General features: G+C 52.0%; 1 protein-coding gene across 1 annotated transcript; it reads left to right on the forward strand.

Annotated features, from left to right (window-relative positions):
* Positions 1-3,142: 3,142 nt before the first annotated feature.
* On the forward strand, positions 3,143-7,601 carry GFRA4 (GDNF family receptor alpha 4). Its single transcript, XM_058686400.1, has 7 exons — positions 3,143-3,185; positions 4,806-4,921; positions 5,040-5,416; positions 5,599-5,708; positions 5,802-5,936; positions 6,602-6,693; positions 6,826-7,601. The coding sequence occupies exons 1-7, from the start codon at positions 3,143-3,145 to the stop codon at positions 6,904-6,906; spliced, it is 954 nt and encodes a 317-aa protein (XP_058542383.1). The 3' UTR covers positions 6,907-7,601.
* Positions 7,602-12,345: the final 4,744 nt, after the last annotated feature.

Raw genomic sequence — 12,345 nt, forward strand, 5'->3', positions numbered from 1 at the left:
AAAGATGACCTGAGTAATGACATGGAGAGGTTAATGCCACTGAAAGAAGTTTTTATTACACACAATTCCCAAGAGAAGGGATCATGCTATGCCATGCAGGATCACATGGGGAAGCATGAGGTTTGGCCAGGAGGCCGAAGCAGGAGGGGAGAGCCTAGGAAGGGCAAAGCATGGCTCAGGATTGGCCAGGCATGGGGCACAGGGATGGTCTTTAATTGTCAGGTACCTGGCCCTGTGGTGATTTAGGGCAGGGCAAATACTGGCTTGGTAAGAGCTAGAAAAAAGGCAGCTCTTGTGGGTATAGACTCAGAATTGGTTGGTCTGCACATGAAAGACATATTCATAGGCAAATTTTCATTAACTCTAGGAATTAGCCAGCCCAGGAAGGGGCAGTCTGTCCCCCAAACACCAAGCTCCACCCCCCCAACCAAGATGTCAAACCATCATAAAATGCAAAAAAATAAAGAACATCATTAATACATCTCTCCACACTCTCATCCATCAGGGAGGTGTCTGGACCCCATGGGACTCCCACTCATATTTCATGTCTTAAAATGCCTAAAACTGCATGATATGGAGAAAAACCTGCATGATAAAAATTGAATGATCAAAAGCTGGATTTACCATGAAAGTGGTACTTTGAGGGAAATTTATAGCCACAGTATCTTTTATACAAAGAGAGCTAAAAGTCAGTGGGATAAAAGTTAAGAAGTTGGCTCAGGACTAGATGATTTCACTGATGAATTCTACCAAACATTTAAAGGAGAATTAATGCCAATCACTTTCAAACTCTCCCAAAAAAATTCAAAGAGAAGGAAACACTCCCAAATTCATTTTAGGAAACCAGCATTGTCCTGATAACAAAGCCAGATAAGGACCATACAAGAAAACTACAAAGCAATATTCCTGATGAATACAGATGCAGAAATTCTCAACAAAATATTTAAGAAGTGAATTCAACAGCACATTAAAAGGATCATATACCATGATCACGTGGGTTTTATCTCATGTGAGATGCAAGGATAGTTTAACATATGCAAATCAATAAGTATGATATACCACATTAATAGAAAGATTAAAAAACATATGATCATCTCAATAGATGCAGAATAAGCATTTGACAAAGTATGGCATCCTTTGGGGCGCCTGGGTGGCTCAGTCGGTTGAGCGTCCAACTTCAGCTCAGGTCATGATCTCGAGGTGTGTGAGTTCGAGCCCCGCGTCGGGCTCTGTGCTGACAGCTCGGAGCCTGGAGCCTGCTTCGGATTCTGTGTCTCCCTCTCTCTCTGCCCCTCCCCTGCTCATGCTCTGTCTTTCTCTGTCTCAAAAATAAATAAAAACATTAAAAAAATTTTTTTAATAAAAAAAAAAAAGTATGGCATCCTTTCATTAAAACCCTCAGAAAATTGGGTATAGGAGGAGTAAACCTTAACATAACAAAGGCCAGATATAACAAACCCTAACATGACATCATATTCAATGGTGATTGATTGAAATCTTTCCCTCTAAGATCAGGAACAAAATAAGGATACTTAACACCAACCACTCTCATTAAGCATAGTGCTGGAAATACTATTCGGAGCACTTAGAAAAAAAGGAATAAAAGGCCTCCAAATCAGACAGGGAGAAAATTATCCTTGTTTGCAGATAACATGATTTTATTTTATTTATTTTTAAAAGTGTATTTATTTTGAGAGCAGGAGAGGGGCAGAGAGAGAGAGAGAGAGAGAGAGAGAGAGAGAGAGAATCCCAAGCCAACTCCATGCTGTCAGCACAGAGCCTAACTCAGGGCTCCATCCCACCACTGTGAGATCATGACCTGAGCTGAAATCAAGAGTCAGAGGCTTCATCAACTGAGCCACTCAGGCTCCCCGACATAATTTTATACATAGAAAATCCTAAAGATTCCACCCAAAAACTGTTAGGACTAATGAATGAATTCAGTATTACCACATTCAAAATCAACATACAAGGATCAGGTGTGTTTCTATTCACTGACAAATTATCCTTAAGAGAAATAAAACAGTCCCATTTTCAACTGCACCAAAACAAACAAACAAACAAACAAACAAACAAACAAACAAAAAAAACTACGGAATATATTTAACCAAGGAGGTAAGAGGACTGCACAATGAAAACGACAAGACTTTCATGATGGAAGTTGAAGAAGACACAAATAAATGGAAAGATATTCTGTGTTCATCAATCAGAGGAATTATTAAAGTGTCCACCCAAAGCCATTTATAGATTAGTGCAATCCCTATCAAAATTCCAATGGTATTTCTCACAGAAATAGAAAAGATGATCTGAAAATTTGTACAGAACTACAAAAGACCCCAAATAGCCAAAGCAATCCTGATAAGGGTATAGATAAGGGGAACACTAACATTTTTGTTAGCAACTTTTCTTCAAGTCTAAAGTGAATTAGGGGAGCCTGGGTGGCTCAGTAGTTAAGCATGGGATTTAGGCTCAGGTCATGATCTCACAGTCCGGTTTGTGAGTTCAAGCCCCTGCTATCAGAGGAGAGCCTGCTTCGGTTCCTCTGTCCCCTCTCTCCCTGCCCCTCCCTCACTTGGGTGCATGTCCGTGCTCTCTCCTTCTCTCAAAAATAAATAAACTTAAAAAAAATTAAAACTACGGGCTCCTGGGTGGCTCAGTTGGTTAGGTATCTGACTGGTTCAGGTCACAATCTTGCAGTTCCTGAGTTTGAGCCCCACACTGGGCTCTCTGCTGTCAGTGCAGAGCCTGCTTTGGATCCTCTGTCCCATCCCACCCCCCCCAACCCCCCACCCCACCCCCGTAGCTCTCGCTGTCTCTCAGAAATAAATAAACATTAAAAACAATAGTTTGGCATGAGAGAGACCAGGTCCCCTTAGCGTGTTGTGTGGGTGTTGCTCGGAGGTGGGGGGAGGGTCCACTTAGGCGCACATCCAGGTGCTCTATTCAGTGGCTCCGGGACTTACGCAAAGGCACAGCCTGGGGCGGGGAGTCATTCCCATCACAAAGGCTCCTCCCCACAGCAGTATTCCCACTGGCACAGACACTTGGGTTCCCACCAAGCTGGGCTCAGGCAGGGCTGGGAAGGGGGCACCTGTTCCACCAGGACTCTGCTTCCAGCCGTCTTCTCTGTTCGCCACCCGCCATGGTCCTCTGCCTGGCACCCGCGATGCTGCTGCTGCTTCTGGGTAAGTGGCCACCTCCTCCTGCAGACCCCTGAACTCCTGGCCTCTCTGACCGATCTTCAGGGACAGAGTGAGGGGGCAAGAGGGCGATTCTGGAAAAAGAACCGCAGGAAGGGGCACCAACAAGAGACCTGTGCAAGAGGTGTGCATGCGGATACCTGGTGGCCGCAGCGCAACACTTGCCTTTGGGCTCTGCGGAGCACAACCTGCCCCCAAGTCCCGTCTTTGTACTCCTGCCCCAGACACTTGCTTTTTCCTATTGGGTCCCCTCTCCCACCTCTCTTTCTTTTCCCCAACCCCTTCCTTCCATCTGCAGTCTTGGAGCTTCACACTCATTCCTTGCCCTGCATCTTCAGGGTCTCTGTGCCACGCATCTGCTGTTCCACCTGCTTGGCTTCCCTTCCCCAGCTGGGGCATTGTGGAGGGAGGGGTCACTTTACCAGGTGGAGGGAGGTGGGGAGAATGGAATCTGGCAAAGTTTTAAGGCAGATGAGATATTGGGGCTGAGATGTGCTTTTTAAGGGTAACGATGAGGCAAGGGTACTACTGGCAGAGGGAGACCAAGACCTTAGGTGACACTAAGCACTGTTGTGTGTGGCTGAGGCCTGGGGATGTGAGGGGGCTTGGCTGGGAGAGGAGGGCAAAGTTTGCCTGCTGCTCCTGGCATCCTGGAGATGAGGGAAGGAGAGGGAAGGGGAGGGAAGGAAACAGGAAGGAAGGGCTCCCTGCCTCATGTCTACCCTCTCCACTTACTTACTAATTCTAAGCCCTCGGGATCTGTTCTTTCTACCTGTGGAGCAGACGTGCTGAAATCACAGCAAGAATCACCATGGCTCCCACCATCCAATCCATGGATCCTGAAAGAGGAGGCCAGTGCCAGATAGGGGCCCAGCTCCCAGACCTGAGGCCAGGGCCACCTCTCTCCCTCCACAAACCCAGCGAGATGGATGTGGGGCCAGGCTGGAAAACTTTTACCTAGACTGAAGTGGCTCCCAGGGGCTGAGAGCCCCGTGGGGCATGGGTAGCCTGTTCTTTTGGTGACCTGGGTCCTGGGAAAGGGCTGCCAAGTCCTGACTTCCGAGACCTTGGCTTGGTGGCCAGCGGAGTGCCACTTGTCATGGCCTTGAGGCTCAGGACAGCTCTGTGGTCTGACAAGAGGGACTTCTCTGGAATCCACACTCTGGCAGCCAGGCCTAAGTGGGCCTTCCAGGGACCAGAGCCCTTTCAGGGAATCCCTCTTTTGCCTGGCTGGTGGGGAGTGGAGGGACTGGGGGAAGCCAGAGCCCTCATGGGCCAGCAGGGGTTAGTTAGATGGGCGAGAAGGGAGCATCAGAAGGGAATTGGGGCGGGGAGACACCCGCGGTAAGGCACAGAAGGAGGCACATGAGAAGGTCTGGAAGCAGGGAGCATCAGACACCTATAGCCTCACTCCAAGGCTCTCCTTGGGGAAGGGAGGAGTAGAGGAAAGGGAGAAAGCTCAGGTGTCCCAGAGTGTCAGAGGAGCAGCCACTGCCTTCAACGCCATTTCTGATAAATGTCCTTTAGCCAAGTGTCCAGAAGCCTTGCTCTGTTTCCACTGTCAGGTGGACACCCCTTTGAACGGGTGTGGCCATTCTGGGGAAGGAGTGGTACCTGGGCCTCAGCGCCTGGGGGAAGCCAGGCCTTGGTGGGTCCCATCCATCCCTGACATGTTGCAGGACTCCCCAGAGCCCACCGCCGCCCATCCCCGCGGCAGGCCAGTCAGTGCCAGGCGGTCACGCCTCCGAACCACACTCTGCCCCTTTGGGCTCCTAGCGCCCTGCATCTTCAGAAGGCGTGGCCAGAGGGCGGAGGTGAAGTGTACTGATAAGGGCTCAGCGAGAACAGCAGCTGCCCGCTCCTCTACTAGGGTCGCCGAGTTCGGCCAGACGGAACCGATGCTTGGATGCGGCCGAGGCGTGCACTGCTGATGCGCGGTGCCAGCGGCTGCGCACCGAGTACGTGGCGCAGTGCCTGGGTCGGGCCGCGGCTGGGGGCTGCCCCCAGGCCCGCTGCCGCCGCGCCCTGCGCCGCTTCTTCGCCCGCGGGCCACCAGCTCTCACCCACGCGCTGCTCTTCTGCTCGTGCGTCAACGCCGCGTGCGCCGAGCGCAGGCGCCAGACCTTCGTGCCCGCCTGCGCCTTCTCGGGGCCCGGCCCGGCGCCGCCCTCCTGCCTCGCACCCTTAGACGCCTGCGAGCATAGCCGGGTCTGCAGGTGCGGGCACTAGGTGGAATAAGACGGCGGCCGGGCGGGTCCGGGTCCCCGGGTGCCGGCAGGGTGTGGGAGGGAGCGGGGCAGGTCTGCAGGTGTGAGAGGGGTGTGGGGAGCAGCCGGGCGGAGACTGGGCGGGGCAGGGCGGGGCCTCCCGCTCACGGCCCTCCCGCCGCGCCGCGCAGGCCCCGCCTCCTGGCCTTCCAGGCCTCCTGTGCTCTCGCCCCCAGCGCCCCCGACGGCTGCCTGCAGGACCAAGCCCCCCGCTGCCTGCGCGCCTTCGCGGGCCTCGTAGGTACGCACTGCGGGGACCCGGGCGCGGGCGGGGCTCTCCCGGGGATGCCTGCGCCTGAGTGGGCCGATTACCCCGTCTTCGGGGTCCCCGCAGGCACCGCCATTACCCCCAACTACGTGGACAACGCGAGTGCGCGCGTGGCGCCCTGGTGCGACTGCGGAGCCAGCGGAAACCGGCGTGAGGAGTGCGAAGCTTTCCGGGGGCTCTTCACCAGGAACCGCTGCTTGGGTGAGGGGCCCTGGGCGGGGCGGCGCAGACTTGCCCCTTCCCAAGTTTAGAGGTGCGTTTGCAGCAGCCACGCAGCTGCACACCCCTATGCTGCTGACTCGCCCCTGAAGAAACCCTTACCCAGTTGTCTCGAAGACCAGGTCACAGACGAAGGTAGAATTTTAGTGATGACTAGGCTGGTGACCCTTCAGGCCGGAGGGAGGAGGCAGTCAAAACAAGTTTCAGAGCTCCTGTAATGGAACGAAGAGAAATTCCTGCTTCTGCCACTTCTGAGGTGGTTCCCCCCTACCCTGGGAATGCCAACGCCTCCACTGACGATCTTGCCTTTTGGGTCTGAATAACCGGGTGGCCTGAGTGTGAAGTCCGATTCTGCCCCTTACCAGCCTAGAGTTAGTTAGTTATCTCCCCTGTCCTCTTGTGCCCATCTATAATATGGGGCTGATAATTGTCACCCTTGTGAGGACGACAGTTTGCAAGGCACTATTAGCACAGGTGTCTCTATTTTGTTATTCCTTGTCATGCACCTTCCATTCCAGAAGCCAGTCTCTGCAGACGTCCTATCCACCCATCCCACTGCAGGATGCCAGAGGTCTCTGTCCCAGAGGAACTGAGCCTTGTGCTAGGGTTTCCCAGTCAAGCCCACCTTGGGTCCCTTCCTTCCATAGATGGTGCCATACAGGCCTTTGATGGTGGGTGGCCAGTAATCCTGCAGGACCAGCTAGATGTCCACCAGGACCCCGAGAATAGCCTCCTGCAAGTAGGTGTAAGGGAGGGGATGGTGAGCTGGTGGGCCTAAGTGGAGGCATGAATGGCCTGGGATGGGGGCGGTGGAGGCAGAGAGCAGAACCCAGCTTCTGCCTCAAGTCCACATTGTCCTTGCACCCCAAAGGTGTCCTCCACAGATGGGCTCCTGGTTGGGAGCTCCCTGCTCCCCATGCTCCCTGTCCTGGCTCTCCAGCCCCTGCTCTGACTAGGACAGCAGACCTTGGACAACATCACTGTTCCATCCTGCCTGGGGTACAGGGCCACATCTGCACCCTACTGCCCCACTGAAGTTGGACTGGTGTGCCTCCCAAGCTAGCCCCAGTGCTCTCAGCCCACTGCCCTTTTTAGGTCTGCACACCCTGTGTGCCTGTCCCCTAGAGTGAGGGATGTGGGTTGAGGGTCTGATGCAAAGCCCCTGGTTTCCCTTTTTGTGGGTTTCTTGGTTATAGGTCCCTTTCTCCACTGACCTTGGAACAGTTGGGTTCTCCCACAAGATAGGGATGGGGGGGGGTCACCTGTGTTGCTGAGGCCTCACTGGGACTCCAGATCACTTAGAGGTCAGAAACCATCCAGATTCCCAGAATTCTAAGAGATTTCATTAGCTTCTTCAAACATAATGTGCCCTAAGAGTACATCTGAACAGACGTGTAGGCAAAACTTTTAACACTGCAGCCTTTCATGCCACTGTCCTAGTGAGGCACCCCCCCATCATGATAGCCACCTATGCCGCATAACTTATGTTGGCAAAGTTCTTCCCATCCATGATATGCTGCTTGGTGGGCACCACCTGGAGTGAGAATCCAGTCCCCTGCATTGCACTGGTTGTATAGCCATCTTCCCCATGGCTTAACCTAGCACTATGAATGACATCCAAAACTCAATAAACCCCATGCACTGAGACTGGCCTTACTTTCATGTGATCTGTCTTGGGAGCCTGGAGACCAAGGTCAGCCACAGGGTATGCCTCTGCTGGTCTGTGACTTCAGATGTCCTCAGAAACAATCTGGACTACATTTGCTCACCTATGGATGCCAAACTGAATCAACTATTAGATCCTAGTGGCAGAAATTTCTCTTGACTTGTCTTCTCTGCTCGTACTCAGATACTGAAAACTACATTTCCCAGCTAGGAGGTGGTCATGTGGCACAGTCCTGGCCATAAGTGGAGCCACAGGTGAGGAGGCTTCCAGGGGAGCTCTTGAAACGGAACTGATTTGTTGACTGGTCCCTTCAGCCTTTAGCATCCTCTCCCTTCTTCTTCCCCAGAACTTGATGGCAGTGCCTGGGGACATTGGTGCCATTTTGAAAATGAAGCCACATGACATTGTGGAGTCGCTGTACCAGCCCCCATCTGCCTCCCTCTAGACTTCACTGTATGAGAAAAATACCTTTAGTTTGTTTAAGCCAATTTCTCCACAGACATCTGTTATTTGCAGCCAAATGTAGTCTCTGATTGTTACTACCATCTCTGGGGTGCCATGGAGTCCCAGGATCACTTAGGGGACCCCCTCCTCAGTGTGCACAGAGCCCAGACCTGACAGACTTCAGAGTGGTGCTAATTGCTTTTTTGTTTCCACATATTCTGCCTGCTTCTGTCCATATGAAGAGTCGAATTCTTTGCTGGAGCCTAGGGAAATTTATCATAGAAGTTTTCACAAGTACCCGTGTGTGGACCCAGCATATGTCAAGCGATTGTGTTGATTTGCAGTTCTGCAAAGGTGTTTGGGGGAGGAGAAGGCAGAACAATGGGGGACAAATACTAAGCCTTCTGCCCACTTCCTTCTTCCTCAAGAGCTTGGAGACTCCTGATGAGTTAAGGGTTACAGAGTCTCTGGCCTGCTCCTTCTCAAACCCTGAGGCTTGTCAGGAGCCGTGAAACAGATTGAAGTGCATGTTGTTGGTGCCTTGCTCAGAGCCCTCTCTGGCCAAGCTGCTAGGGAATGTTGGATGTTAACACAGCTCACAGTTTTCCCTTCTCTAGAAGAAATGCCTGTAGGGTTATATTCTGTTCTGTAAGGTGGACGGCAACCTTGGGGTGGGGGGACAATTCTGTGCAACATTCATGCCCCAGAACTCCCTGTGGGGGATCCGGCTGAAGCTAGATCCTAGCTGAGACCACATCCTAACTTAGTGCCTTCCCCTGCCTGCTCCTGCCTCCCTTAGAGGTTCCCCTGAAGGTACTCACTCTGATAAATCATGGCCTGAGAATTCCCATCTTAGGCTGAACTTCTGGAGAACATCACCTAAGACACAAGGGTTAAGCACAGATCACAACAAAGCCCAGGCTTTGGGCTGTCCTGACCAGAAAAAGAGCCACTGGTTCTGAGACCATATGTTTAGCAATCACAACAAACCCACAGACACCACACGTGGCAACTATCAACCAGCCTTCCAGCTTCAGCCAGTAATCTTATGGGAACCAAACACAAATCAAACCTGCTTGGGCATATACCTGAGCAATCTGGGCATCAGGCACAGCTGTCTCCAGGGTTTCAAGTGATGGTGCACTTGTTGGTCTGTGCATAGCTTCCCTTTGTAGTCAGGCAGGCTCTCACTGCAGGGTGGGTAAGAATGCCATCAGTAGCTGCAGATCTAGTCTCTCCTTTTAGGAATCTCAGCAGAGAAAGGTACCTCCTTTACCCATCATTCATGGACTGAGCCAGGCAGGACCTTGGTGGGCCCAGTGTGAGTTATAAGCCCCTTCCAGTGGCTGGGGAGTGACATCAGTGCACAAAGATCACATGAAATGGGAAGCACAGTTCTCTAAGGGGGGGTGGGGGCGGGGAGGGAGGAGTGTTGGGCAGAGTGAAGCTCAGAGTCCACCCTGTTTATGAAGAAGGAATGTTCTCGACCATCTTCACCTGCATGGGAACGTGCACCTGTATGTGGGCTGGGGAGAGACGGGGTGTTTGTGTGTGCTCGGAGCTGAGGCAGAACAGTCTGTTCACCACGACTGCATATGGTGATCCAAATGGAGGATTAAATATCTGCTAAACGACTGGCTGTATGTGAGTGTGTGTTAAACTGTGTCACTTCATTTTTGTTAAGTTTTTTTTTTTAACTTTTTTTTTTAATGTTTGTTTATTTTTGAGACAGAGAGAGACAGAGCATGAACGGGGGAGGGTCAGAGAGAGAGGGAGACACAGAATCTGAAGCAGGCTCCAGGCTCTGAGCTGTCAGCACAGAGCCCGATGTGGGGCTCGAACTCATGGACTGTGAGATCATGACCTGAGCCGAAGTCGGACGCCCAACCGACTTAGCCACCCAGGCGCCCCAAGTTTTTAAAAATGTAAGTAATCTTGGGGCGCCTGGGTGGCTCAGTTGGTAAGCGTCCGACTTCGACTCCGGTCATGAACTCCTGGTTCATGAGTTCGAGCCCCACGTCGGGCTCTGTGCTGACAGCGCAGAGCCTGGAGCCTGCTTCGGATTCTGTGTGTGTCTCTCTCTGCCCCTCCCCTGCTCATACTCTGTCTCTCTCTCTCAAAAATAAACAAAACATTAAAAAAATCCTTTAAAAATAAAAGTAATCTCTACACTGCATACGGGGCTCGAACTCACAACCCCAAGATTGAGAGTCACATGCTCACCTGACTAGGCCAGCCAGGTGCCCCTATCACTTCATTTTTTTCACTCAGACAATTAGAATAAAATACAGGCACACACACCTTTTGGAAGACTGGGAAGATAAAAAAGAGCAGAACCTCGTTGCAAACAGTGGCACTGTTCCACGGAAGCTGGCGGTCTTCCTTCGGTACTTCTCCCCAACTCAGGCACAGCCTTTAAGCAAATGGAGCCACTTTAACATCAGACAATGTGGTTTCGAAAAGAGGCTTCCTTCTGGGTGCAGTGGGAAAATGGAAGGTCACAGGGTTCCTGCTGCCTGGCTGTCTGTTCTTCCTCAGAGTGAAGATTCCCTTGTGGGAGGCTTGAAGCCATTTGGCGCATGGACCCAGGCAGCTCTGAAGAGAGAAGCCAAGAGGAGGGGACCAGGCGCTGTGGCTTACAAAGGTCACCATCTTGCCACCCCTGGGCCAGTAGACTTTCCAAGGGTTTTGTTGCTGTAAGGGGCTGAATGGTGGCTCCAAAGATACGTCTGCATCCTAAGCCCTGGAACCTGTGAACGTCACCTTAGATGCAGGCTGAAGAGTGAAAGTTACCTAATATAGCAAAAGATGTGATTAAGAATCTGGACAGAAGGTGCTTATCTGGGATTATCAGAGTGGGTCGTAAATGCATCCTTACAAGAGAGGCGGGGGAGACTGGATACACATGGAAGAGAGGACAATGTAAAGACAGATATGGGAGGAGTGATGTGGCCACAAGCCAAGGAGTGTTGGTGTCCACCAGAATGGGTTCTCCCATGGAACTTCTGGAAGGAGCAGAGCCCCACCAACTCTGTGGTTTCAGACTTTTGGCCTACAGAATTGAGAATAAATTTCCATTTGAAGCCACCCAAGTTGGGGAATTTGTTACAGTGGTCCCAGGAAACCAAGAGTTGTCTGAGTTCAGTTTTTGTCACTTCTACCTGAAAAAGTCTGGCCAAATGCCTCAAGGCTGAGTCCAGCTGTGCACCGCCCCCCCCCATGACCAGGAACAGGTCCTGCCTTGTTGGTCCATATCTGAGTGTTGGCCTCTGTGTCCTTCCAGGTAGCCTGCTTGCTGTCACTCTTTCATGTGCACTTGGGGACACTACGGTCCTGGCCCTGGCCTTATCCCTGTGACTGGGCCTCTGCTAGCCGTTGTCAATGCTGAGCTTCTAGCTGGCAGGTGGCTGGGGGTGCGGGGTGGGGTCAGGCAGAAAGGCAGGTGCTAGGAGCATCCGTGGATTTATTGGTGGAAACTTCACGGCTCATGAATGCGCAGTCTGGCTTGGAGCCTGTTGTCTAGGTGCAGGGTTGATGTGGAAACTGCATGCTGCTCACCTCCACCCTCCCTGTGCATCCCCCACTCCAGCTGAGTCAGGCAGGGCCAAACTCACAGCAGCTGCTCGTTTTTACAGGAAGTGGGGACACAGGTGAGATTTCAAGAGAAGCAGGACAGGGGCCACATGAGGCTCCAGGAGACATCCCCCAACTGGACAGCAACTTGCCAGGGAGCCTGGCATGCCCGTGAAAGGAGACAGAGCACTATGCTCCACACAACCGACAGGTCACCTGGTCTGGTCCTTTTCCCGTGTTGGTGACACAGGATGGGAGGGGATTCTTGTCAGGTGTCACACACCTAGTAACAGAGGGCTGCAGGGTGTGTCTGTTCACATGCAGCCTACACATGTGTAGGTGGGGCTGGGGACTCAGATACCAAGAGTGATGCTGCCACTGCTGACAGAACTTTCCAGAATGATGGCCAGTTCTGGGTAAAGTTTTAAAGAAAACAAGGTTTGGTCTTTCCTTGATTTTACCCAATAGTTTGATTTCTGGAAAACGAGACTGTATCAAACCAGCTCTCGAATCCTTGTGGTTGCAACAGGGTTGACGTCTACACTGAAATAATTAGGAACAGATTTCCTCATCTCCACAAATATCGAGCAAGACATTTAAACACCGAGTGGGAGGTGGGTCGGTTCTTGGCCCGGGTGGGGCCATCCCACGTGTCACAGGATGACCACCTTCAGGCTCACCCACGAAATCACAGCAGCGCCTCGCCTG

The sequence above is a fragment of the Neofelis nebulosa genome, chromosome 9, assembly GCF_028018385.1.
Source record: "Neofelis nebulosa isolate mNeoNeb1 chromosome 9, mNeoNeb1.pri, whole genome shotgun sequence".
NCBI classification, from domain to species: domain Eukaryota; kingdom Metazoa; phylum Chordata; class Mammalia; order Carnivora; family Felidae; genus Neofelis; species Neofelis nebulosa.